This window comes from Lytechinus variegatus, chromosome 17 (genome assembly GCF_018143015.1).
Source record: "Lytechinus variegatus isolate NC3 chromosome 17, Lvar_3.0, whole genome shotgun sequence".
In the NCBI taxonomy this organism is placed as follows: domain Eukaryota; kingdom Metazoa; phylum Echinodermata; class Echinoidea; order Temnopleuroida; family Toxopneustidae; genus Lytechinus; species Lytechinus variegatus.
In genome coordinates this window covers 22,744,330-22,772,254 of record NC_054756.1, presented here as the reverse complement: position 1 = coordinate 22,772,254, position 27,925 = coordinate 22,744,330, and the positions used below count along the sequence as shown (strand labels likewise).

Here is a 27,925-nt window from a genome sequence, read left to right as displayed (position 1 = left end):
TAGAAAAGCGAAACGAGTTAAACAAAAATGATATTTTTCATTAAAAAAATAAATTTTGTTATAGATTTCGACATAATATCCAGTATGCTGGCTCAGTTGCTAGAGCGTCCGCCACATAGTCTGCTGTGCAAACCCTTCACTCGAGTAAAGGGTCTGAATTGCAGCCTACTCATGCCTTGTGTGCTGAAGGTCTGCGTGGAGACACACTTGTTGATAAAAGATTCAATCAGGGTCTGTGACTGAAGACTATCCGACTCAGATCAGAAGGGGGGGGGGGGCATGATGACCCCCCCCGTCCTCAATAAATCTCAAATAGCCCAGTCCTTTTAGGGTTAAGGGCGCTATTTAAAACATTCCTTCACCTAGGGCGCAATCGGTGGTGCCAATGGGACAAGTTCCCCAAACCTACATGTATTTCTTTCCACACAGTACTGACGAAAATATGTTCTACTTGAAAGATTATTACTTGCACTGAAGAATATTTTATAAATGACCGTGCACGAAACTCCTGCCCGCAGGGTCGTAACAGTACGAACATATACATGTCACGTCATATTGCCTATCTAATAACAATAACGACAGTGAACATGGTGAAGCTGATGTTATCGATGAAATAGTAATGATAATAATGATAATTCATTGGTTTGTGCTATAACGTTTTATTTGCTTTTTCTTTTACATGTATTTTTGGTTGTTCGAAATTCTCTCAGCAAAGTGCCTCAGAACGATGTCTTCAAGCTTCAAGCGCTTTACAACGTCGTATCTCTCCATGCTCAATGAATTCAGGCTTGCCTGGCCTGCCTATCAACATTATGTATCCTATTAGACTTTCGGGACAAACTAGTGAACGCTTTCGACATGTTCGATTCCACAATTCCATGGCCATACTGGCACCAAAGAGCTACCGAAATCCTGGACTATCCGCGGCTTCCGCCCATCAAAAGCTGTACGCCGACGTGCACGACCTGCCGAAGCATTGGGGATTGCGAACAGGGGGCGGTGGCAGAGGATGCGTGCTGACCCTCCCGGTGGAACCCGGATGTCTGGATAGCTAACTTGAGTCGGAAACGCAAGTCCTCTTCGGACTCGTACTCGGGTAGATCCATGGATAGGTATCCCCTGCACGTCATGACCTCGGGCATCAGCTGGCCAGGTTCCGGGTACTTGTCAGGATGAACAGGATCCCGGTATTTGTTAGCCATGTTGTTCAAGCGTCGGATTGGAAAGCGGACGAAGCCACCGACTGGAACATGGTCAGCGCCGGTAAGGAATTCTGCAAGAAACAACACAAAATCAAAACCGAAAGACGATTAGAAATTATTAAAGTGCTTGTATGGACATGATGAACCATCTCTTAAAGCCATCAGTTACTCAATTAGTGTTAACCAGAGCTTGCAAATTGCCATTATGTCATTAGTGCCATCCGAATACACCATCGATTTTATTTTTTTATATCAAAGGGTCATTAGTCTCAATAAATACAAATTAATTGATGAAACCTTTCCATGTCTTTCTTATTTATCGTCATTATCTTGTCACAATATTACTTAAATATTAAATATTGTTTAAAGAATAAAAGAGTGAAATTTCAATCGAAGCGTCATAACATTATCCTCTCATTTGATTATAGGAGCAATATCCTAACCTGCATGCTTAACCAAGGTTTCTGCACTAAAACACGGCTGATTTTCTAAATAGCGCGAAGGAGCCATCTTGAGCTTATACTTTGAGTATTGTATAGACTGTGATAAAGCGAGGACCATGACGCCCCCAATCATGGTAGCCTATGCGTGGTTCTTCGAAGTGACAGACTCCCTTCTTTTTCGTAAAATTAACCAGTTTCTGAAATGCGTACTTGTGTTTCATTGCTAATATTCATGATATTGAGACGATGAATTTGAATATTTACCAAACATTTGAACATTGTATGACAATAATAGGTATTATGTTCGAAATAAGTATAGGTAATTGTTCTGGTTTCCAAAACAATATAAGCTTCGGAAAAAAAAATCAGCGCCATTCGCTCGAAACCGTTTATAGTGACCACCATCATTGTTTTTCTTCAAATATATTTTCTCGAATTATTTCTGGTTCTTCCTTTATTAGTTTTGAATGTCTGAATTTACTTTTTGAATAGTCATTGGCTAAATCATCGATGGAATCAATATGGGTTAATTAAAATCGAATAAGCTTAGGCAACTCTACAGACAACGCATATCATCGAGACATGTGTTGAAGTCATTGCGGACTATTCAATAGCTTGACATTTAGCTCGAAAATTTAGTTTCTAACTAAAAGTTCTTACTGAGAAACTGTCTCTTCTCCCGTTCCTCCAGTTCACCAAACACCTTCCAGAACATCTTGATGACCGGATGGTCTGGTTCGTAGGGGAATTGGTACATAGCACTCTAAAATTCAAGTAAAAGTTAAAATGGACATCAGCATACATTTGTGTCAAATTTAACTCTGTGCTTGCAGAGACTCTCGCATTGTTTATCTTATAAGTTATAACAAAACGCACACAAAAAAGGACAAAAATGTCTTACAAATTTGAAAGCGTTCCAGTCCAGTTCTTCTCCCAGGACAACATCTCTCAGATCTTCTGCTTTGAAGATATTTTTCATTAGAGGTGTCTTTGAAGCTATCCTGTTGAATCCCTTGGCGAAGGCTGTAAGCTGTGGAATGGCCAATTTCTTATTTACCATATCACTGATGTACTCTTCCCTACGATGCACAACGAAAAAAAACAATGTCGTCGAAATTTTTCATCAGGTACTGCTTCTAAATTGGAAACGAAACTTATTATGCGCGTCATATAATTTCAAATTAAAATGCGGACCATTGCGAACGAAGAATAGATACAAATAATTATGATCATATGTTACGACCAAAATACACAGTGTGCTGCAAAAGTGAAATACCAACATTGTATAACCTTCAATATGAAGTAGTATGACGTAGTCTTATCCATCAAAATATTTTGTACAAAATACTACGTGCAATAAACAAGGTACATATGGCAAAAGTAATACTTTTTAAAGAAAGAAAGAAAGAAAGAAAGGAGAAGAAAAGAAAAACGAAACGCATTCATGCCCATGACCATCACGTGCTAGAACTAACCACTGGGCACCTGGTCCCGAAATTATGCAGCATGTCAGAAACGAAATTGCTCAAACCCGTGAGATCGTGTAAAAATCTACTGCAAATTAAGTCTTTAGTCAATTTTCATAAATGTGTAATGATTTATACTTTCCGGATCAAACGCAATATATTTCATCTAGTGATTGAAAAAAAATCAAAACAAATACGATATACATCAACATATAAGATATATAATACAAGTGTGATATCTACATATTTTCAGAACACCATAATAAAAATCCTACAAAGAGTCTGTGATAAAAAAAAACGCAGTTTGAAGACCGTCATTAATTAGAGCATTTCTTCAATATTATGCATAAATTAGCATAATGTATAAGTTATGAGATTTGTTGTGGAAAATTACAATTTTGAAGATTATGCGATAATTAGGGAGGGGGATGAATCCTCCCCCCCCCCTCCCCGTCTTGTCAGGCGACAAAATAACCAATTAATTTTAGGATTAAATTTTCTTCAGGGGCCCATTTCATAAAGGTACAGCGTCAGCTTTAAGTCCCAAAACAGCGTCAAATTCTTACTTGCTATCATAGCAACTCTCACAGATCTCATATTTAAATTATACAAAACACATACATCAAACAAATCTCATATTTAAATTCCTTTAAGTCCAAGTTGAAAAACTTTCTTTTCAACCATCAAACATCTTGATTTAATTTATCCCATCATATTTCCTAATTATTATATGTTTATTTTATCAGTACAAGTCTTGAATTTTATATTTTACTGTCCATAGGGACTGCCTCGACAGAACATTTGCTTTGTTCTTTTGCAGATTCCCATTTCATGGTCATTTTTTATACATGTACTGTAATTATCCTTATACAATCTTAGCCCTTTTAAAAATCTTACTTGCATCTTGCTATGTGTATTTGTTTCCTTGTTTTTTATGTATAATGGGCCCCAGATGTATTATTAAGACATTCTAAAATTTTGAAATAAACCCCGAACAGCCGAAGGAATCCATGAACTTAGTATTAGTAACAGACTGTTTCTTACGACTGCCCATCCGATCACCCGTCATGAGCTTGAGAAATAAAATCATGCATTATTCACAAACCATTTTGTACATAATGTACCCGGAGTCACAAACTTACAAATTGTCCTTCGAGACATTTATTGTATCACCCTCTGGTCGCAGACCAGTGAAGTCAAGTTCCAGCGCATTAACGTCTTCTTCCTTCAGTTCACGAAGCATATAGAGCTGTTTGGCAAAGTCTTGGTCCATTTTCTTTAGATCAGAAACATCTGGATCTCTGCGAATAGACAAATTGGAGAGGGAACAGAGCAGTTCCATGAGAATGTACTATAATGTTGATAATAACACTATAACTACTACTACTACTACTACTACTACTACTACTACTACTACTACTACTACTACTACTACTACTACTACTACTACTACTACTTCTACTACTACTACTACTACTACTACTACTACTACTTCTACTACTACTACTAATAATAATACTAATACTACTACCAGTGGCGGACCGAGACCCGGAGGAGACAAAGCATTGAACATGTTGAAGGGGCACAGCATTGTTCACAAACCATACAGTGATTGTCTCCGGGTCACGGTCCGCCACCATGGCCACTGACTACTACTACTACTACTACTACTACTACTACTACTACTACGATTACTACTACTATTAACGATAATAAAAGCAAAGGATAATTTGTATAGGCAGTATCCATCTTCTCTCTCCGGTTAAGCTCGGCAAACCAATCCAGGTGCTCACAAATTCGTCTTCTTGTTTTTTTTTGGAGCAATTACTTCCTGTCTGACCCCTTTATCTCACCTAGGTTTAACATACAGCTTATTGTGCATCGATTTTTTTCTCTCTTATCTGCATAGAAGAGTGAGACAAAAGGCGCCGCTTTTCCGATACATATAACTTGGAAATAAACGTAAGCAAGTATAATTGAACATCCTTTGCGAGTTTCAGGTCACATGACCAAGGTCAAAGGTCATTTAAGGTCAATGAACTTTGGCCATGTTGGGGGTATTTGTGAAATACCATCGTAACTCTGTAAGTGTATTGGTCTAGTTCATAAAACTTGGACATAAGAGTAATCAAGTATCACTGAACATTCTGTGCAAGCTTAAGGTCACATGGCTAAGGTCAAAGGTTAATGAACTTTAACTATGTCTTTTTTGGAGGGGGGGGGTTGAATAACCATTTTAACTAGTTCATAAAACTTCGACATAAGAGTAATCAAGCATCATCGAACATCTCGTGCGAATTTCAGGTCACATGACCAAAGTAACATGTCATTTAAGGTCAATGAACTTTCGCCATTTCGGAGGTAATTATTAGACTTATGTCATACCGTTCTAAGTTTAATGTAGATATAGGGGTAATTAAGTATCACTGACAAGTCTTAGGTCGCATGATCAAGGTCAAACATCCTTTATTGTATCATTACATGAAATGTGTTTTTTATGAATAAGTATTTAATATTAGTTTTCATAGTCGACACTGCTGCCATATTGAATCGCGTGATGCAGGTGAGACTGTCAGATGCACTCCACTTGTTTGCTAAAAGAAATTACGACATGACTGGGATTTGAACCCACAGCTCTCTGTTTCAAAGTCCGGGGGTTCAAACCAGTGGGTCCCAACGATCCATGCGTTAACAGGAACGCGAGCTTCTTGCAGGCTATGCAGGCTCATACGCACCTGTTTGAAAGGAGTTTTTCATAGAGTTGTTCTGGGAAAGGCACTGTCGTCACAGCTCCATTGTATATTGCTAGAGCAAAAAGGAGTCCAATCTTCTCTAATGTTTTGTAATCAACATAATGCTGCAAATCGAAAAAAATATGATCCATCATAAAGCAAGATAAAGATTGAACTATTGCAGCACAAAATCTCTGGCAAATTAACAAAATTGTTGGCAAACAAAATTTGTGCCATTGACAATATCATAATGAAAAACTCTGGCAAAAAAAAAGACTTTTATTTTTGCTGGGAGCACTGAATAATGACAAAGATTTAGGAGTGAGTCTTGGATTAGAAAATACGATGCGGCTCGTGTTCATAATTTGGATAGGGATTTTATAAGCAGAACAAGCGAGCAAAACAACAATGACAAATAAAGAGAATTTAAGACACTTTTACTGATAAAAAGGCAATTGAGATTGAAGTCGTGTCATCCAAGATTTACACCGGAACTAATAGAAAAAGTTACAGCCGAATAATTATTTTATGCATTAATCGGCATAATTGATTGATTGAAAATAATTACGGTACAATTCACTATCCAGTTTTGTAAAGTACGTCATGGGTGACGGGCTAGCCACATGGTCGTTATCTCGAGAGAAAAAGAAAATCGAAAGGGGGGGGGGGGGTGGATATGCAATTTTAAAATAAAACGGGATATTATATGACCAAATGACATTAAAATTTTATTTTCCAGACATCAAAAGTACTCGGTGGAAATTGTGTGATGTTGAAAAATGAATAACAGTGACTTAACTCCAAAAATATCTAACTTTTTCGTTATTCCATTTTTTAACATAGGGGAGGAAGGGAGGGGGGCAGCGAAATACCATTACCTCGTTGAACCACACATGTGATGACGTAGCTTGGTCATCAATCTTCCTGAACATGGGCATATGTGGGTCCAACAAAGCGGAGAATAGGTGATGAAAGAAATCCTGTGGAGAAACCAGAGTTGTTATTCTTCTAGAGGAAGTCCATAGGCGAATGGGGGGAGAGGGCTAGCCCCCCCCCCCATTGGTGGAGCAAAACAAAAAAAGAAAAATTGGAAAGAAAGGAAAAAACGAGAAGGTTAAAGACAGGAGAAAAAAAAAAGAAAATAGGGGAGGAAGACGAGTGAATAAAATAAAAAGAGGGGTCAATTTGAAAAAAAAATTAATAAAACAATTTAATAAAATTTTTGCTCGCGCTTCGCGCTCGCATTGCCTAATCGATGATACATATCTTGCTCAATATATTATAGACTGATATAGAGCTTAAAACATCAAGTTCAAAGTCAATATACAAAACGTATTTTACCTCGGACATCGATCTTTCCTTATTTTGTTTGATTTACAAACTAATTTTAAAAGAATACTTCGTAAAATGTCCGTTTTATGGTCTAAATATAAAAAAAATCAGTTCGCGCTGCGCGTTCGCATTATTTGATTTGTCAAGTACCGTGTATTCGTGTATTCCATAATGTTCTAAATATATCCCTTTTCATGTCTGGTTGTCTAAACGTATCAGCTAGCGCTGCGCGCCCGTATTTTTAATGAGTTATGTATATCTCTATGATAATTCTATAACAAACTTTTTTAAATCCCCTTTCCATGATAATTTATGAATGAAAAATTTCGGCTCGTAATTTGCACTCGCATAATCAATTGATAAAAATATATTCACCAATGCATCATATTCATAATTACATAAGTGCTTAAAATTATTATCCAGATATTAGGCTTCGCTATCAATAAATTTCGCGCTCTCAATAGGCCTATTAGACATGATAGATTTATGAATAAATATAAATATTTATGACTTCCTATAAAGTGTCCCTTTTTGAGAATGGAATGTCGGCAAGGTTCATCTCGCGCTTAGGAAGATGAATAGAAGGATAGTCATCATTTTAATATAATGACTAATGTTCTAAAAATGTCCCGGCCGTAGGTTGAAATAATATATAAAAATATATCAGCTCGCGCTTCGCGCTCGCGTGATTTATTAAGTGCAATCCCTATCCACTTTCCAATTTTCCTACACAGTGCTTGAAATATTGCTTAGATTAAACCCTTTTTCAGACCAGAATATCAAATACTTGAAGCTTGCGCTTCAAACGCACACGCATGTTTATTGAGATAGGCATCTTGTTCTTTATCAAAAACATCAGTTTGCCCTTCGCATTAATCGATTGTTGAAATGTGTATTGTCTTCATAGCTAACTAAACAGTCTTTAACAGGTACCGTTTTGATCAGACTAGAATGTATTTTAAAACGTTCTGCTCGCATCTTGTTTAGGATCACAAACATTGCCCAGAATGTTCAATTATCAGGACAAATGCACTGTAAAAGTAATCCCCCCCAAAGAAAATAATAATAATAAAAAATAGCTCGCGCTTCGCGCTCGCCCCATTTGCACAGGGCTCATGAGATTATTATACATTTGTGTTGTTTTAAAAGAATGTTTTAGTGACTGTTACTACTACCCCTTCAAAGAAACAAACACAAATCAATTTTGAGCGGCTGATCGGGGAAAATATGGGGGGAAAATAGGCGAAACTGGGTCCGCCCCTGAAGTCTATTATAATTTATTACCATGTACCTAAATGCTTGAAGACAGTTTTAATATGATGTCGGGGGGGGGGGGGGGAGTCCATAGCAATACAATAAAAAAGTGGGAAAAAATAAAATATGGACTTGGTCTAGGTAATTGTCCGAAGATTATTTCTCTGCATCTTAAATTCCAGTGCAGTAACACGGGGGCACTATAGTTACACTTTGATGGAGGTGTGCCTCTCGAAACCCTGGCTACTAGGTTTAACACGTTCAACAAGACAGTAATAATCTCTCAATGCAAAATGATTAATCTGGTTCTATATTTACACTACACAGGGAAGAGAGGATTTTATTACAATTCTCGTAAAAAGTGTAGAAAAAATGAACACTTCACGCAAGGGGTGCTAAAGCGAGCCCTCAGGCACAGTTACTTCAAATAGATTGGTCCATAGTACACCTATAACTCCAATTCTTTAAATGGTTCGTTACACCAACAATGCTTAGAATGTTGCGTTTTTCTTGCCTATGTATAGCCCCTCCCCCCCCAAAAAAAAAAAAATAAATAACTGGAAAAAAAACCAGATCGGACTTCTCGCTCGTATATTACTAACGTGCTTACTATTCAAGCTGTCCAGTTTCCAGAAAAAAAAAAATCAACAATATTCAGTGCGGGCTTCGCACACGCACCAACTTCTTAGTGTGATACCCATTTTTTTTTCTTCTGGTCAGAATAATTTTTATCAAAGATTTCAGCTAGACCATCGCGGTCGTGTTATTTGGTTGATGAGATATGCATTCTACAAATGAACCACTGCAAAAGGCCTTAAAACGGCCCCTTTACTTTTCCGGTCAGTGTATCAACAATATCTGCTTTTCGCGCTCGCATTAAATTATTGTAAAAAATGGTTAAAATGTGTTTCAGCCTATAAAAGGACAAAGACTACCTTAACCACCCCCCTCCAAAATAAAATGCTCTTGATGGTCGATCAAGGAAAATGTGGATGAAAATATATCTTCGCCCCCCCCCCCCCCCCCTCATTGACGAAAGCAGGATCTGCGCCCGGGGCGGGTGGTTGTGCCATAAATTCACGATGCGGCTAAAGCGTTGTGTTAAAATAAAAGAAATTAATGAAACGTCCGCTACCAGATAATTGGTTACCTTACTGGGACCTCCCAAATCTATGGCAGACTCTCTTTCGAAGTTTACACCTAAGGGCTTCAGCCAGATGGACTCGCATACCGAGTCCTCATCTTCGTTCCAGTACTTGTCCACGTTATCGATCGCAGTCTGGACGATATTGTCGCGATCAACGTGGAACTGAAGACTGGTTGGTATGATTGGGACCCGGGCCTGTGGAAACCATTTGGCATAGATTGTCTTGTTAATCTGCCTTCTGATGCTGTTCTCTTTGTCTGCATTCAACATGTCGCGTTCCTGAAATTATGACAAACGAAGTTTAAACAAATGAATGCACTACAGAATATACCCTTATACGTTGACTTCTGCTTGTCATGCTTGTTGTTCTATCTTCGCTCCTCGTTGTTCTTACATGTATATACCAAATCTTAATATAGACTGCCTCTTATAATAAAAACAAACCGCCAAAGGAAAACCAAAACTTGAATTAGACACATGTATATCATACAAAATTGATTTACAGGGGAATTCGTTATAACAAAGTCCCTGGTGGGAAATGATGCATAGTGTCTCTGTGATTTAGAAAAAAAAAATGTTTCATCACAGTCGATGAAAAAAGGGTTCCTTAATCTACGTATTGCTACATTTTTAAACGTTTTAAGAGTTGGAAAAAAGTGTTCAGAGATACGATTTGGGTTCTTATATTACCAGGAAATAGAAGCACTTAAAACTGTTTTTTTTCTATTAATTTCTTATTTATTATGATAAGCATACATAGTTTTGAACAGCAATTCTTACCATGGTAAGAACAGCTTCAAGCGACACGTATTTCCATTTCGTTCTGACATTGAGGAGGAAGGGTGCATCAAGCCACGTGAATGCCTTATATTATCAAATGAGAATACAAAGAGATTAAACGCACACATCACTTATGTTTTTTTTTTCAAAATACGAGGAAAAGTATAGATATTACAAGATCAGAACCCTTCTTTGACTATAATCATGATAATAGTAATACATATGGTCAGGAAGGGGGTAGGTATTTTCCCTTTTACATTTTGCGCTATCTGAGGTCGCGCCGCGAAGTTTCATGAATGTTTCTTCCGGATAAGCAATTTAAGAAAATATATATACGTTTTCGACGTCCGTGTATGACGTTTCGTAGTAACACAAATGAACGGACTTAAAATATGTTCTAATTGAGCCATTCATTATCGTTTTATGAACTTTATTTCGTTCAAGCAATAGTTATAACCACATTTCCAACTCTCCCAGCACTAGCCAAACAGCGGCAGACCTAGGGGGGGGGGGTGTAAGGGGTTTAAACTACCACCTCGGGCTTCCCAAAAATAATAAGAAAGGAGTGTGGGATCAAACTCCAACACCCCTTCCCTGTTTACGAGAGTCACGTATTAAAAAGCAGAACAATGACGGACCTGCTGAGAGAGGGGGGGGGGAGGGGGAGTAGGACGCATTACGTTGGATCTCTTCGTTATTGGGTCAAACCAACTCAACTCAGATCACCCTCTCAGATCCGCCACTACCAAACCATTTAAGAGTATGCTTGTGATTTGAACACGTTATGACCAATTTATGAAAGAAGCGAATTAAGTTAGTCTTACCTGGGAGATGTTTGACTGGGAATTTTTATTGTTGACGTACTGAATCAAATCATGGCGTAAGTGTGGACTAGATTCCAGACCTTGTAGCCAGAACAACCGGCGAGATACTGGGTACCCATATTTTTCATTGATCTGGAAATAGGTTGAAGTTTGGTCAAAAGAGAAGAACTGATTTATTGAAAGTGAGAATTCTACAACAAATAAACCAAAGTGTAGGTCAATGTTCTTTTTTCTCAAAAGTTGGTTTTTATTTTATATATTTTTTTGCGATTGAGGACTATGCATAAAAAATATTGGGTCAAACCACCGCATTTGACTACTTTGTCAAAACATGTAATTAGGTCATAAGAGTGCAAGCATTCTTAAAATTTTCATCCACATACAATATCAATTAAAGCGTCGATTTCGTTCAACCAAGAAGCAGTAGCAAATGCGATATGATGGTTATCATTGATTCGGCGGTTAATTGTTCTTATTGCTACGGTGTATTTAAATGTAGCCTACAATTTATTGGCGCAGCAATGTAAAAAGGGGCATGTACATGATGGCCATCCCGTCCGCAACACTAACCGCTCAAATAAATATCTTTTTTTTCCCCACGGCTGTCAGCTTTACACACCTTTTGTGACAACCTTTGCAACAATCTTATATATGGTGAAACAGAAAATACCACTTCAATTATTTATATATGATACATTAGGTGATTTACATACGTAATCATATTTTGTCTACCATCTTGATGCCAAATTTTAGATACGTATTTGTCTTGTCCAGATTTTTGTTTAGGGAAAATGTTGCAAAACCGAACAAATGACATGAAATAGAGAGGAAAGAACAAATCTTCCACTCCCGATCGAAGCACCGCTTCCTCCACATGCGCACGGAGGATTCAAGAAAAGAGTAATTTGAAAAATACACTCTTAAAAGTGAAATAAAATTATCTTTTAATGACTTTGTATTTGGCATACCAGCTGGAAATTCTTCTTTTAATTTTGATATTTTATATGCCAAATATGATATCTTTTCAACTAAATGTTTAAAAGGAAACTTATCATTCTCATCATTTCAAAAGAAATTGAAGTATCAGCATGACATAGAACGAACTATGCACATGCAACATGATGAATCGAGGCACATCGAGCTTATTTAAATTATGTATTGTGTAAATGTATGATATTGAATTTGATGTATCACATACATTTTGCATTTGTTTATATGCGTTGTGGAGAAATATTGAATAAAGACTTTCTTTGAAAAAAAAAGAGTAATTGTATTGTGAAAAGCCTGCAATGACAAAGGACAGAAAAGTCTTTGTCAAAAAAAAATGTTCAATTAACACAGCAGTTTAGTCCTTGATTTGGTCCTTCTGGACAAGCAGTTTGCAATATCTCATCATCTCTAAAAGTGATGTTTTGGATCATCCATTTTCATCAAAGTCTTGTTTAGTTGTTCTTCGCCATTTGACGTGCATTTGGCAAAATCCACTCGATATTGAATTCTAAGTACCTCGTTAGACGAAAACTCTGGGCCTATTCTTTAACTATGATGCAACGAATATTAAATACCAACCTCATTCAGTATCCGCAGTACACCCAGGCTCAGATTGATATTGTTTCCAGTGTTTATGGACCACACAAGCCATGACCTGAAAGCGTTCACGAAAAGAGTTAGAAGCTCCTTGTCTTCTGCAAACATCCGTTCTGAAAAGGAATACAAAACAAATCAAATCAAATAATATTAAAATTGTAATAATAATAAAGCATAATAATAATAATATACGGTATTTATATTGCGCACAAATACACCTTGTTAGGTGCTCAATGCGCTCCTATATTACCCAGCTAAGCTAGGCGTTCAGAGCGCACACAGCTTCTTAAGGAATTGCGTCCTACCGGTACCCATTTACCTCACCTGGGTTGAGTGCAGCACATTGTGGATCAGTGTCTTGCTGAAGGAAATTACGCCATGGCTGGGATTTGAACCCACGACCCTCTGTTTCAAAGTCCGGAGACTAATCCACTGGGCCACTACGCTCCACTACTACTACTACTACTACTACTACTACTACTACTACTACTATTACTACTACTACTACTACTACTATACTACTACTACTACTATTACTACTACTACTACTACTATTACTACTACTACTACTGCTACTACTACTACACTACTGCTCCTGCTACTACTACTACTACCACTAATACTGCTAATTATTAGTGTTACATGTAATATAATAAGATCAGAACGGATGTATCATAAAATTAAAGAAAATGTTAAAGCTCATATGTCATGTATGTTTACCTCCCCCTCCCCTTCCCTGCCCTTCATATCTCTGCCTTCATGTTGATCGCGCGATCTTGACGAAAATACATACCATGCGTATTAGACGTCATTTATTTCACTTGTATATATTGAGAACCCTACTCAGGAAAATGACACTTAAACAATTACGAAATTTGAATATTTGAAATATAGGGCCTAACAATGAAAACAATCTTTAGAATACATGTTTACGTTGAAGAAACATAGTGAAGCGATTTTCTTGACGATGAAATCAGAAAGGGCTATGTAGATTTTGCATCTACATGTATTTGTCCATATTTGTGAGATTAATGGCAGTCATAGCCTACTATCTAAGCGGAGGCTGCAGATTTTGTAATTTTTATTATTATCATTATTTTTGTTGCCTTCATGAGCCTGATGATGTTACGCGAATAAAAGTATTTACACTCCGGCCTTTCGTTAACCATGAGACCGGAGTGACCACTTTGCATGCGCATCAGACGTTTCACCGACGTATCGTGGTACAGCATCGTGCTCAGAAAAGGCAAATACAGCATCTGCAGTCTCCGTCTGCAAGATTACAGGCTGTGGCAACTGATATTCATGATCGGACTATCCATATTACCCATTGGTTCGAACGGCGGATGCGACCTTCCTTTCGCCTGGATCAAATTAACACCGACCATGGTAAGGATATTCTGATATTGACCATCATTTGGACGTATAGGGGAAAGGAATTCCATAGCCATGGTCTTATAGATGTCCCTGCCAGTAGCAGTCTCAAATAGCCATTGGTGACAGGAGGCTTCAAAGACCTGGAGTGCTTTTAAAATCTAAGAAAAAAAAGAAAAAAAAGGTTAATTCTTAGGAAAACTTCTGTCTTATTTATTTCTTGAAATGTTTTACCTACTTGGCAGTAGAAGTAATTATATATTTTTTTAAAACCAAAAACAGGGATATGACCCAATAATTAATATTCTAGTCACAATCTTAATGCACACTATTAAAAACATGCACGACTAGCATGTAATATTAAACACAATGGCGGCGTACCTAGGATTTTCTAAAAGGGGAGCAATTTTTGGAGGGTATTTCACGAGAAAAGACAACGGACAGCTGAAGGAATGAAACACGAATAGGGACTCTCCTCGATTCGCCACGGGTATCAATATCCTAAGAGAGCAAAAAACAATGATCGTAATTATGATGATGATAATTATATTAATACAAATAATAATAATAATGAAATATATAAATCTAATCGCGTTTAACAGGAAGCTCTACATCGTTTAAGACAGGGGCGGCGGAACTAGGGGGGGGGTCACTTGCCCCGCCCCCCAAAAAATCCCAATAGGAATAAAATGCCCTTTTTCATAATGAATAGTGTCTTTTTTTTCAAAATGAAATTCGCCCCTTTATAAAACGAAATACCCTTTTTAAGTAAAACATAAAACATTTTAGGTTAGAAAATCAAACTTTTTGCTCGCGCTTCGCATCAATTATCGTAGTAAGTAGTAAGCTACTCATTCTGTCTTTCATTAAAACAAATGTTTAAAATGTCCAGTTTTCAAGTTGAAATATCACAATTTTGGGGCTCGCGTTTTGCGCTCGCATCAACTATTGATTAGTAAGGTATTCGTTCTGTTATTGGTTATAAAAAATGCTTAGAAATTTCATTTTTTTTCACGTTGGAATTTATTTTTTTGGCTAGCGCTTCGCGCACGCTTTACTAGATTGGTGAGATATGCACCCTTTTCATCAGTCATTAATGTAGTCCTCATCAGGTTCCTTTTCTGGTCAGTATATTAACAGTTTCAGCTTGCGCTTCGCGCTCGCTTCAATTATTTAGGCCTACATCATTTTCTTAACAAAAAAACTGCTCGAAATGTTTAGTTTTCATGTTTTACCACATGAAATGTCCATACCAGTAAATAGCGCCAGACTCGACCAAAAAACAAGTTTCCCAGCTTCCATATTTGTTTTTTTTTCCAAACCGCTCGCTTGTTACTCTTGCTTGAAGAAAAAATAAAAGTCTAAATATACATTTAATCAATAAAATATCAGTTCAAAAGGGGTTGCTCAACTTAAATACTACACAACTACTTCACGCAGATGATGACATTATCCGTCTGCACCAAAATGCCAAATTTGAGTGCCCTTTTTTGGCTTTGCCCCCAAACAAAAAAACACCTTCTGCCGCTCTTAGTTTAAAATCATCTTCTGACAAAATACTAAATTTAATCTTTCTTTATACCTCTTTGAACATCTCAGTCAGGTCGAGTGGACCAAATTCATTGCAGGCTCCATTATTTATCAGACCCAATAAAGCTCCATGTAGCAGATCTATAGCCATTTTCAAAAGCTCGTCAGCGTCCGCAAACCAACTTTCTGCAAATGGGTTAAAAAGACAAATAACATAGAGACTTTGTAAACGCACTTCAGGTATTTTTTTACATTTATGTTTAATGTGTTTATTATTTTCCATACTCAAGATTCGTTCATAAATATATTGGATTCAATGTTATTATTACTATCAATACCAAGCATCAGTTAAGTCATTGTCATTCTTATTATTAACAAGAAGGTGCGATAACTCAGTCGATAGAGCGAGGGTTACTTACTCCGGTGACCGGGTTCGATTCCCACGTGGACCTTAGCCGTCGGTCCTCTGTTTGCTCGTTTATACGCATTCATGCTTCCATAGCAATCAGCTAAAAATCACTACCATTTTACATTTATTGTTATCATTGCAATATTTATTATTAGCACAATTCCCATTTCGTTCTTAAACTTACGGAGCCTTAAAAGTGCCATCGACTCGACGACTTGGCGACATATATCTTGCCATGTCGACAAAATAACCTTTATGTCGACATGCCGAGAAACATCATCCCGCCAAGGTGACTTATAAAATGTTGTATGTCGACATGGTGAGATACGTTATCTTGCCAAGATGACTTATACAAAGTTCAACATGGCGATATATTTCATCTTGCCAAGTCGACATATAAAAAGTTATATGTCAACTTGGCAAAATATTTGGACTCTCGCCGGGCCTTGGACACTTCATATCTTGCCATGTCGACATTATAACATTTTATAAGTCGACTTGGCAAGATAAAATATCTCGCTATGTTGACATGTAACATTTCATAAGTCAACTTGGTAAGATACCGTATCTTGCCATGTCGACGTAATATGGTTATTGTGTCGACATGACAAGACAAAGTATGTCGTCAAGTCGATGGCACTTTAAAGGCTCCGTATAAACCATTATAAGCCTATCAGTACTATTATCATGATCACCGTTTATCATCATAGTCTTTTCTATAGGAGAATAGCACATATTTTTCGCACTCTATTGTGACTTTTACCTATTTGCCTGATGATAGGGTTTGAAGGATCCTTCAGCTGCTGGTAGGTCGTCAGAATCGTGTTGGGCAGATTGCGGAATGCCGTCTCGTTCGGTCTCACCTGCTGAGGAATCTGCAGATATGCCGATCTGAGGAAAGTCATTCCTGTTTGCGTCCGGCATATGCTGGGAAGGCGTGTGAAAAGTTCATTCACCTGGCGAATATTCAGTATCTTGATTTCAATAGAAAGAGAATAAAATAAAAAATTATGCGTTATATACAAATAAAGATTTGTTTTATGAATGCAAAGGACATAATACCATTGGCAGCGGAAGCCAAAAAATTTAGGGGGTGTCCACCTGAAATTTTGGGATGGACACAGGTAAAAAGTAAAAAATTGGACAAGCGCGCCCCCAAAAAAGGTTATAAACCTAAATTTTAGGAGTGGCTACTCAAAATTTTTGGACAAGCAAAAAAAAAAAAAAGGTCATCAACCTAAATTTTAGGGGGGGGGGACAACACACGTTTCAAGGGTCCACGTGACTTTAGGGGGGGACGCTGGAAAAAAATTAACAAGCAAAAAAAAAGTTATCAAAAAAAATTAGGGGGGACCATCCCCCCACCTAAAATTTAGGGGGGACACGTCCCCCCCCCCCGTCCCCCCGCTTCCGCCGCCTATGCATAATACTTCATGAGGTAAAATGAAATTATCTATTCAGCGAAGCGTAGCAGTGTTGAATGGCTCATTCTGTTCATCTTCCACCGGACAAGTCTGCCCACTACAGTAGTAGTATATCATGTCTTTATTAAAGATCAAGCATAACAAAAACCAGGGCCGGCAACATATCAGGTTGGCCGGCAGGTTAAACTACATTATTACATGATACATAAATCAGAGTACATTATACATTGCAATCATGATACACTATTATATTACTGTTTGATACAGTAATATAGCGATTATAACATTAAATATCTAAAATACATTACAAATACATTCAAACAACGATGAATGCATTCACATGGTACACAGTAAGATGGAGAGAGACAGTGAGAGATAGGGAAAAGGAAGTAAGAAAGAAGAAGAGTGAGAGAAAGAAAAAAAACACTAGAAAGATAGGATCGAGGGAGAGGGGGGGGGAGGGAGTGGGAGAAATAGAAGAAAAAGCGAGAAAGGCAAAGAGAAGAGAGATCGAAATAATATAGCATTTACTGATCACTACAGTATATAACATTGTCATGAAATGGCAAAAATATATGGATGCAGATCCAAACGGTCGTAACAATAAAGATTCAAACAAGTGGCACTGGGAAGGTAGCATAAAGGGAAAGCGGGAGGGGAAGATAGAGAAGGGGGGGGAGACTGAGTTTGGGTAGAAGTAAGGGGGGGGGGGCGGGTAGAGAATGGAACAATACTACCATAACTTGTATACGAAGATAGTGGTATGTAGGGTTGAATGACAGATTTGAATAAGCGTTAATATAATCAGATTGGTAAATTAAGGAACAGTAAACATATTATTTAACTTTAACTTATATAAATCTCAATTATACTTTCATGTATTGGTCAATCTGCCATGTTGCCTCACGCCTGCCTTGAAATATTACGTAAGAATTAAAAAGAACAATCTTAACTATTTGGTCCCTAATATCTGGATATCTTTCTGAATGGGTACTGAGATTGAGTATTTCTTTCATTCTATATTTATTCTGGGGGGTTATCAGACCACGTGCACCAATTTCAGTGCATATGAGATTGTTCTTCCAACCTGTTGCCGTGATGTCGTGTACGAGTCCTGCGTATCTGTCTTGTTTAGGTTACACGGGCCTAATCACAACTGGCAGGCCATATTCATTCGAGCCAACCCACTGATCAATTTTTAAATTTGATAATGCTGATTGACAGAAATGAATGAATATGACTGACAATCTGACACTGATTCTAGGGAGGGTACCTACTGAACTTACTTTTTCCAAATTAAAAAGATATATCACCACCATTGAACTACATTTTTATTGGTGGAAGAATTAGGGTCATTTTACTCTCTCAAGTGATGAATTTGGTCCCGTCAGGTGTAGTCTTAATAAATGCTGATTTATTTTTAAAATGAGCCGGTCAAGGTACCTTTTCTGGTCAGATATGGAATGTCAGACATTTATCCTATCAACTGGTAGTAAACATTCAACCCTCGAATTTCCTCCTTATTTTTTATGAATTCTTTTTAAGAGCCCTTTACGTTGATGTACGTTTTCAATATTTGTTTCGAATGGTACAGTATAAAGTTCGACGATGGTGATGGTTTTATTATTGTTGTCAATGTAGCAAATACCAGGTTTTTGTTGGGTGTGTATAATGTGTGGTGGTACGGTGCCCCCGTTGATACTTTCCCCTTCGATGCTGCATAAACTCTGTAGGTATTGCTTGTGGTGGGTTTTATGTTTTTTTAGTATGATGTGTATTACGTTGTTATGGCGCCAGGTATATCGGTCGAGCATCTTTTCGCAATTATTGACAACATGGTGCAAAGTATCAGTAGAGTTCGAAAGATTACATTTGTCTGAGATTCCCCCCCCCTCAACGGTACAGGTTTTTGTTTGTAGGGAGACTATCAGTTGCTGCATTTTTTTTTTCAATTTTTCAATTTCAATTTATTATTTACCATCTTTAAAAATAAGTGTACATAAAAATATGACATAAAATACAGATACATATTGTTTAAAAATGGAGGGATACCCTTAATAAGCACAGTGCTTGTAAGCAGGGTCCCAACATAAAAAAAATACGTAAACATAATACAGATTATACATTAAAAATACATATGTAACAATAAAACACACATACATATGCATACACATAAATTTAACCATGAATTTCATAACACCCTGTGGTGCATTACAGATATAATCGATTTCCAGTCACATCGGTATTTTCTATATGAACTACCTTCATGAATTCTCCCTGTACCAGAAGTGGTTCGATCAATTTTATCCACCTTTCTCTACTGTCTTCTCTAATTGATTTTTAATATGAGTCTTTGCCTGGTTCCAATTCAAAGAGTCCTGTACTTTAAGGTAAGTTCCATGTGCATCTACCGTGATAAGAACATTAATTTTTTGGTTAATATGACACCTATATTTTTTTTCCATTTAAAATCATGAATGTCGATGAACAATAATTTATGTTTATGCAGTGCGAGATCGGTATATTGATGTCACGTGCACAACATGCGCGCTGCAAGCACAGGCCCCGGTTTTATTATTTTGCTGTGCCTACAGGTTGGGTGCGCGCGTGGAATGGACAAAATCGTATGGAACCAAAATTGCACGGTTGACGTAGTCATTGTAAAATGTGCTGAATGATTGATATCAAACAACCTATCAAATGACAAGGATCTATCTAGGTGCCACTAGGTGTCATATTAAAACAAATAGTATACAGACAATGAGTTTCCATGAGTGCAATGGATAGAACACTTCATGAGGTGTAAGATGAAATACCTAATGCATGTAATGTCATTTTCTTGTCAATCCTTTTTAAGTTCTTGGAGGACAAAAATAACAAACCAAATTTCAAATAATAATAAAAATGATAATGATATAGTAATAATAATAGTTTATAAAGCGCAGTATACTATGTGCATATAATCAACCTCGCTTTGATACTTGGTGTCGTATTATTACCAAGGCTGTAGCCGAGCCGCCATAATAAGAAAAACGTTCAAGAAATATTGCAACCCTAACCCTACATCTTAGACAAGTACGGAGAAACATTCGCAGAAGCAAATGTCGTGTTATGTCATCTAGATAACTTACTATCTGCAAAATAACCTTTCACGTGGAAGGAATACCTACCTACAATGGAGCGTTGTGGCCCAGTGGATTAGTCTCCGGACTCTGAAACAGAGGGTCGTGGGTTCGAATCCCAACCATGGCGTAATTTCCTTCAGCAAGAAATTGATCCACAATGTGCTGCACTCAACCCAGGTGAGGTAAATGGGTACCTGGCAGGAATTTATTCCTTGAAACGCAGCGCGCGTAACAGCTGCACTGCTTAAGCCAGGGTAATTATGCTGCATATACTGTAGAGCGCTTAGAGACTTTTGTAAGTAAGTATTAGCGCTATATAACATGAATTGAATTGAATTGAATAACAAGTATAATTATTACCTGTCTGATAATTCTTGACACATCAAAAGAACCCCTTCCTTTCCCAGAATTCATTTCCATCAGCCTTGCAATTCCTCCATGAAGAAAGTTGACAGCAGCCTTCAAAAGTAAGTGGTAATTCGAGTACCATTGTTCTAAACCAGGAAACAAAAATAAACTTGAAATTATTGAAGGAGTTTGGAAAAATGCTTTCATTTGTTTTTCAGTTTTCCAGAGTGGCAATAAATTATTCTTTCTTTATAGCTTATTTATTTTGATAACATTTAATTAGGCGTCGTTTCCTGGCCAAATTGCAATCATTTCTTTCTTATTTGTATTACTTGATTCTAATTCAATTATTTTTAGAATTTTCATCGTTGCATCGTATTGCACTTTATTTCATTTGTATTGTAATTTGTTAATTTTATTCAGTATAATTCTATTACAATAAATATTTTTATCTTAATTAATTATCTTGTTTTATTTAATTTTATATCTTTATTCATTGGCATGATTGGGGAATATAGTATACCCAGCAAATAAAATGTCACTAGTTCTATTAAAAAAAGCATACCTATGTCCTGGAAATGTGGATGAGACCTGTCCTTCAGTTGGCTTAGAACTGGATACAGGAAATGAAAAAGTCCGCGCAGTCCCACTTCAAGTGGATCCTTGAGCTCGGGCAATTCCCGAAGAATTGTTATCATGAACTCTTTACCAGCTGGTGTCCCGAACAACCAGTTTTCAAAGTCAGCCAGAGTCTCGTACAGGATTCTTGCCAACTGATGGCAATAAAAATAACATCTTTCATTTTTATAAATGACAATTCATTTTCTACGCGCCCTTTTTTTTCACAGACCCGCGTTTAACAAAACGTGTACACGAGATCAATATACATACATGCAGGCCTAATGTTATGGACAATAATGTATTTTTTCTATACGGAGGCAATAAATACGCATTTACTAAGACTATCCCATACATTGTGTCCCATGATAATCAAAACCAGAAATTATCAACGATTTATTGAATGTTATTACATAAAAATACGAATGACCTGTAAATGAATCCCGTCTTCGAACTGAGATGATTCCTTAGTCACGCAGGAGTGAGTAAAGCAATTCGAGGAAGGGTCACAAAGCTAAACTGGAGGAATTCTATATCATTAAAGGAATGGTCCAGGCTGGAGATTTTGTTTGTCAATAAATAGAGTAAAATTCACAAAGAAAATGCTGAAGATTTGATCAAAATCTGATAACAAATAACAAAGCTATTGAATTTTTAAAGATTAGTATTCATTCCGGAGACACAGTTTTAGGCATGTCCTTATGAATATTTATTAGGTGGGCTGAATGATGTCAAATCCCCGTTTGTTCTTTTGTGTTTTATTATATTAAATTACGTTTATTCAAAAGTTTTCTTCCAAGAACTAAAACAAGGATTGACAAATGATTGAATGCATTAGTTATTCATTACCACAACTTATTTCACCATAATACATGTATGAACAAATTAAACATTTATGATTTCATGTAATAACATAAGAAAAAGTAAAGTGGGGATGGGACATCATCAGTTCACCTGATGAATATTCATTAAGATGTGCAAACAACTGCTTGTACAAAATATTGATAAACTTCAAAATTCAATAACTTCATTATTTGTTATCCGATTTTGATGAAATTTTCAGCATTCGCTCTATTTATTTAAATATAAATATTTTCAGCTCGCACCATTTCTTTAAGTGATTTTGACAATCAAATTTATTTTGTATACTAATTGTTAAATTATTATCCAAAATTTTATTAACCTTATTCTGTTTTTCATAAAAGCTATAACTTGTTACAGGGAGTTAGTTCTACTTAAATTACTTACATCATGTAATCCGTGATTGTCCCTTGTAACAACCCCGTGGTCTGCTTCTCTGGTCTCGTAAATCGCAGCTGCAGAGCTGTTGGACCAAAAGGGTTATTTTAATCTAAACTTTATACTTTATAGCAGTGAGGTTTTAGGCTACTAAATTGGGGTATATTCATCCATGAACAGAAAATAGAAAGGAGGTGGGTCAATGGTATCCACTCGGTGAATATTAAGGAGAAGTCTGGCCCTCCCCCCCAAAAAAAATGTTGATTTTGATAAAAAGATAAAAGTCCAACAAGGATAACACGGAACATTTCATCAAAATCGGATGGAAAATAAGAAAGTTATGACGTTTTCAACTTTCACTAAATTTATATGCACATCCCGGTTGGTATGAAAATGAGGATACTGATGGCATAACTCTCTATTTCTTTTGTATTTTAATACATGAAATGTGAAATATTCTAATTTTCTCATCAAAGCAATGTGAAAGATGATTTATTTCCCCTGATTATGTGGAATTACCATTGTTAAACATTCTATGGTTCAGTCAAGTTGGTCCTTATTGTCAAATATGTAAAAAATAAAATATTGTATAATTCAAACAATAAAACACATAGGAGATAGTGAATGAGGGACACCATCAATTGTCTCATTTGCATGTGACAGAATATTTCACTTTTTTGTGGAAAAATAAGCGAAAATCTAAAATATCATAACTCCGATTTTGCGTAAATCATAGTTTACGTTTTAAGGTATCATAATAAAAGTAGATAATATGGATATTGAAATATTTTTTTTTTCCGAACAGATGGCAGCAAAAGCAAAGCAAAAAAAAAAAAAACCCAGGAAAATACGGCTTCGTTTTTTTTCCTGGGACGCACTGTCTATGATTATACACACACCCTTACGCACACACACACACACAAATAAATAAATATATTATATATATATATATATATATATATATATATATATATATATATATATATATATATATGCACACATGTATATATGTGAATAGTGAATAAAGAAAATGATAGCATTGCAAACTTGCATTACTCGTGAATATCATTTTTGTATCTCGCATAAACCCCTCAAAAAGTTAGGAAATCTGAGTTTGGCCGTTAATCTCTTCCAACTCCCAATATTACACAGTTCATATTTGACATCATTCAAGAAATCAATTAATTGTCTTTAACACTATACCATGCTTGTCATGATAATGCCATCACGAAAAGAGCAGGATTCAAAAATGGTGGATGAGGTCTGAACTGAAAAGCTGTTAAACGAGAAATAGGTATGACGGATCAATTTTTGTCTGTGTCAATAGAGATGAAAATCCATTCAAATCAAGCTCCTGCTTCTTCATTTTTGATGTTTTGTTGTGGTTTATGTAGTAATGTTCTGTGAGATAACATGGTTTGAGTCGTAATTTGAAATACCCATGCATATTCGTTTGTTTTTTGTGTGTTTGTTTGTGCAGAAGTGTGTTTGATTCCATGTTAATGTTAGCGAAACAATACAAAATCGCTGAGAAACTCACTCATCATCACGGGAAAAAGAACAGTGTGTAACTTTGTGTGTAATATTGTGTAACTTTGCAACTTTTGAATTTTGACCTTGCCACGCATTTTAAGGTACTGCACCTCATGTGAACCATAATCATATTATGTAGGAAATCATGTTAAAGAAAATTGAATGATCTATTCAGTGGTATCAAACATGCATTAATATTCGCTAAAACCGAGGAGGGATTATCGATCAGTCAGATTTCCTTTTTTTAGGAGGAGGAGTTTATACATAGTAGGGGAAGGCAAGGTAAGTTTAGCATAGGGGCAAGTTGAGCCACCACCCCCAGGCCAATAACGGATGAGTCAAACATTGTGGTGATGTCATGTATTGATGACCCATTACATAACCCTTTACCCAACCATATTGTTTTCGACTTTGGAACAAAAAGTACTTTTTTAGACGGAAAAATACAAATTTTAGCCAAAAAAGAAAGAAAAAAGGGTATAAAATAAAGGAGTGCTTTTTACCCACACTCGTTTTTAAATACAATAAAGAAATAAGAACATTATTGCTAGTCCAGGAATGAATCTTCGTTCTTGTCATAGTGTTTTAAATGATGGATGCATAAGAAATGTGTGGATGTGAAAATATTCCAGTAAGTTCGGACTGGGGTACTATGAGCCAGCCAACATGGAGCAAGTTGAGCCATGGTAATTCTTATGGTAATAAGGATGAAAAAAAATGAAACGCCATTTATAGGCAGGCAGAAAGATGTAAATTCACATGACAGTTCTCTTACTTTTATTTAGAGGATGTTAGTATTTATAGAGAATTAGCAAGTGAAAAGACTTGATATAAAAAAATGACATGCTGTTTCTTCCCGCATGCATTTTGTACATAGTTTTTGTGGCTCAACTAACCCCAGAAGGTGGCACAACTTACTCCACATATGGGGTAAGTTGAGCCATTTGACATCGTTTTTTTTAAAGGTCACAATGAATTTCAATGTGGGGGTAGAAAGTTGTATATAGGTGAAAATATTTCCCAAGAATCATATTTAAAGGCAAGGTACTTATTTCTAAAATATGTCATATCAGTTGTAAAATGCAAAAAAGTGTCACAATTTACCCGCTTTCCCCTACTCATGTAGGGAGCAGTCGCGCGTGAGCCCCATGCTGTGGTGCACTCTACCATATATTTATATATATATGGTAGAGTGTACATTCCAACTTTGTTTATATATATGTATCGTTATTACTATTATTACTTGATCAAAACTTCATCAAATTATATTTTCATCTCCCCTGCTATTTTTACAAAAATCATTTCGCCAGAGTGAACCTTATCTTCGAGTGCATGGTGGTGAGGTTGAGTGTGAGAGGATGTTTACGAGGGTGTACGTGGATCTTTTCCGGGTGTCTTCATACTGAGGCACCACAATAACTGACACCGTAGGCGCCAAAACTACACGCTACATCATCATCATCACCACCACCAGCAGCACCACGTCTTAAGAAAAACTGGCAACTTACCATCTGTGCTGAACAGCTTAGAAAGTGCGTCTGGGACAAATATTTCTCTGATTTCTGTTAACTCCATATCGTCCAATTCAACCACACTGCTGGCTTCATCTGCTCTTATAATATCGGACGAATTTTCATTCATATCTTCCTCCCTCGCGGTTACACTATCCCGGGTGTCTTCTGCCATAATCACATATATCTAACCCAACATGCCCAAACTGGGCTATAAACGTGGTAGGACAGGGTCGCAACTTTGATGTTTTTTTCCATCGAGTTACGAGTACAATCATGGGGTTCTAGTAGGATCCATGGACGATACAGCCGTGCTATGACTTTCTGTACAAAATACGTTCGCGATTAGACCCAAACAACAAAACGCAGCTCTTCTTTGTTATGTGCGTTTCGTTTACATCAAAACGTACTTATCAACGATCACTAACAATAGCTGACTAGTCTCTAGCGCCAGCCAGTGGTGATATTTCATTTAAATGTATTACACAAAATATTCAGTCAAGGCCTTGAATTACACAAAATTTGATGTATGAATATAACATAAACTTGTTAAAATTATGTTATAATCGCGTCGCCAAGATTTGATTAAATGTGGTGTGTTTCATGCTTTACCACATAGAACAGAGGACTATGGTACCAGACTAGCACCACAAGCAACTGGGGATTCCCCAATGCCCTTCTAATACGACGACATGTTGATTACGTATGGGGAATCCCCGTCTCGCACTCTCAACCCCCGCAGTGGACTGAAAGGCAGCAAATACAAATGAAGCTTTCGATATTTTCCGATCACTGTCTGTAGCCTTTGAGCATATGCACTGATTAAACACGGTATATGCGGATTCAGTAATTTCGTAAAAATAACATAAAGTAGGGTCATCATACTGAGCACATATGTACCATTTATATTAAATCGGGTTCACTTAGTCCATAAAGGGTGCGGTACGTGGGAAACATTGATATAACCATTGAATTGTGTTTCAAGACATCTCTAGCCCTAGCCTATAATCTAGGCGGAGGCTGCAGTAATAAGGCAGTTCAAGGTTAGCTCATGATCAACTTTTCTCAAATGACCTTTGTGATTTTTCACTAGGATAAGCACTTCAAATGTAGATGCTGCGTAATCTTTACGGTAGAGTATTCAAATTCTAAGAACAAAAGGCATTGTATAGACCAGGTGACTAGAATAGTACATCAGGGATAAATTTTGAAAATCTGTTTTATTGTGTGCCTTTTCCCCACATTTGACTATTGTTTAGGCTACTGTCAAATAATTTATTTTCCAGCGTTACGGAGTATAGCTGGTAAATTTTGTTTAGACGGCAACGTATGAATGCTAAGTCAGGCAAGCGTAGCGGTCTTGACATGCTTGACGACGTTGGGTAATTTGAATGTGACGTATAGGGTAATTTGTATATGAAAAGAAGTAGATTCTTGAGTTGGGCGTAGAGAACGCCGAGGATCATTCTAGCCTTCTACAGCATAGAACTAGCACGGCTTTTTTTAAAAAAAGACCAATTAGTTACCCGAGTTAATATTTTAAGAATCCATTATTTCGTTTTATGTCTGGTAACAACGTTTGTAATAACCTAGGGTTTTTCAGAGTTTTTGCGCTTATTAGTTTTTATCTCTGTTTTTTTCAGCCTGGGCTAAAAGGATAGGGAAATGTTAGAGTCAAATTTCCCGTGTTAGGATTAAAAAGGATAAAACCTACGAAGATGATGTACCTTAAAACACATACTGAAGAAGCAATTGGTTTGTTTTCGCGTTTGTGACATATCTTATTTTTATGACAACTGTGTTGTCAAATGTATTGATTATTTGATATTACTGAATAAAGACCTCGCCGGCTCGATCGTGCTAGTAGCTTGGCAGGCTAATCCAAAATAACGTGTATTTTGGTGCGTTATGGTTTGTAATGAGAGATTTGTAAGACTTATGCTGTGAACGTTGGAGGATGAACCCAGTGATTATGAAGGCTCTATTTATTACTCTTCAGCTTGGATGTGATAAAATGAATATTTTGAAAGGAATACACGAATAATCA

General features: G+C 36.8%; 1 protein-coding gene across 1 annotated transcript; it reads right to left on the bottom strand.

Moving 5' to 3' along the window:
• LOC121430823 lies at nucleotides 1–26,342 on the bottom strand. Its single transcript, XM_041628236.1, has 17 exons — nucleotides 25,876–26,342; nucleotides 22,844–22,920; nucleotides 21,543–21,750; nucleotides 20,990–21,123; nucleotides 16,844–17,054; nucleotides 15,724–15,857; nucleotides 14,095–14,302; nucleotides 12,750–12,880; nucleotides 11,181–11,312; nucleotides 10,357–10,440; nucleotides 9,580–9,855; nucleotides 6,722–6,823; nucleotides 5,847–5,968; nucleotides 4,254–4,412; nucleotides 2,547–2,724; nucleotides 2,306–2,408; nucleotides 1–1,273 (listed from the first exon to the last, which is right to left on the bottom strand). The coding sequence occupies exons 1-17, from the start codon at nucleotides 26,051–26,053 to the stop codon at nucleotides 918–920; spliced, it is 2,793 nt and encodes a 930-aa protein (XP_041484170.1). The 5' UTR covers nucleotides 26,054–26,342; the 3' UTR covers nucleotides 1–917.
• Nucleotides 26,343–27,925: the final 1,583 nt, after the last annotated feature.

Excerpts from the sequence above, each read along its gene's own strand:
- LOC121430823 (XM_041628236.1), bottom strand. The coding sequence starts at position 26,053 with ATGGCAGAAGACACCCGGGATAGTGTAACCGCGAGGGAGGAAGATATG. Across the intron at positions 21,124-21,542 it reads TCCACATTTCCAGGACATAG|AACAATGGTACTCGAATTAC; the intron begins GTATGCTTTTTT and ends TTCCTGGTTTAG. Across the intron at positions 2,725-4,253 it reads AATGTCTCGAAGGACAATTT|GGAAGAGTACATCAGTGATA; the intron begins GTAAGTTTGTGA and ends TGTGCATCGTAG.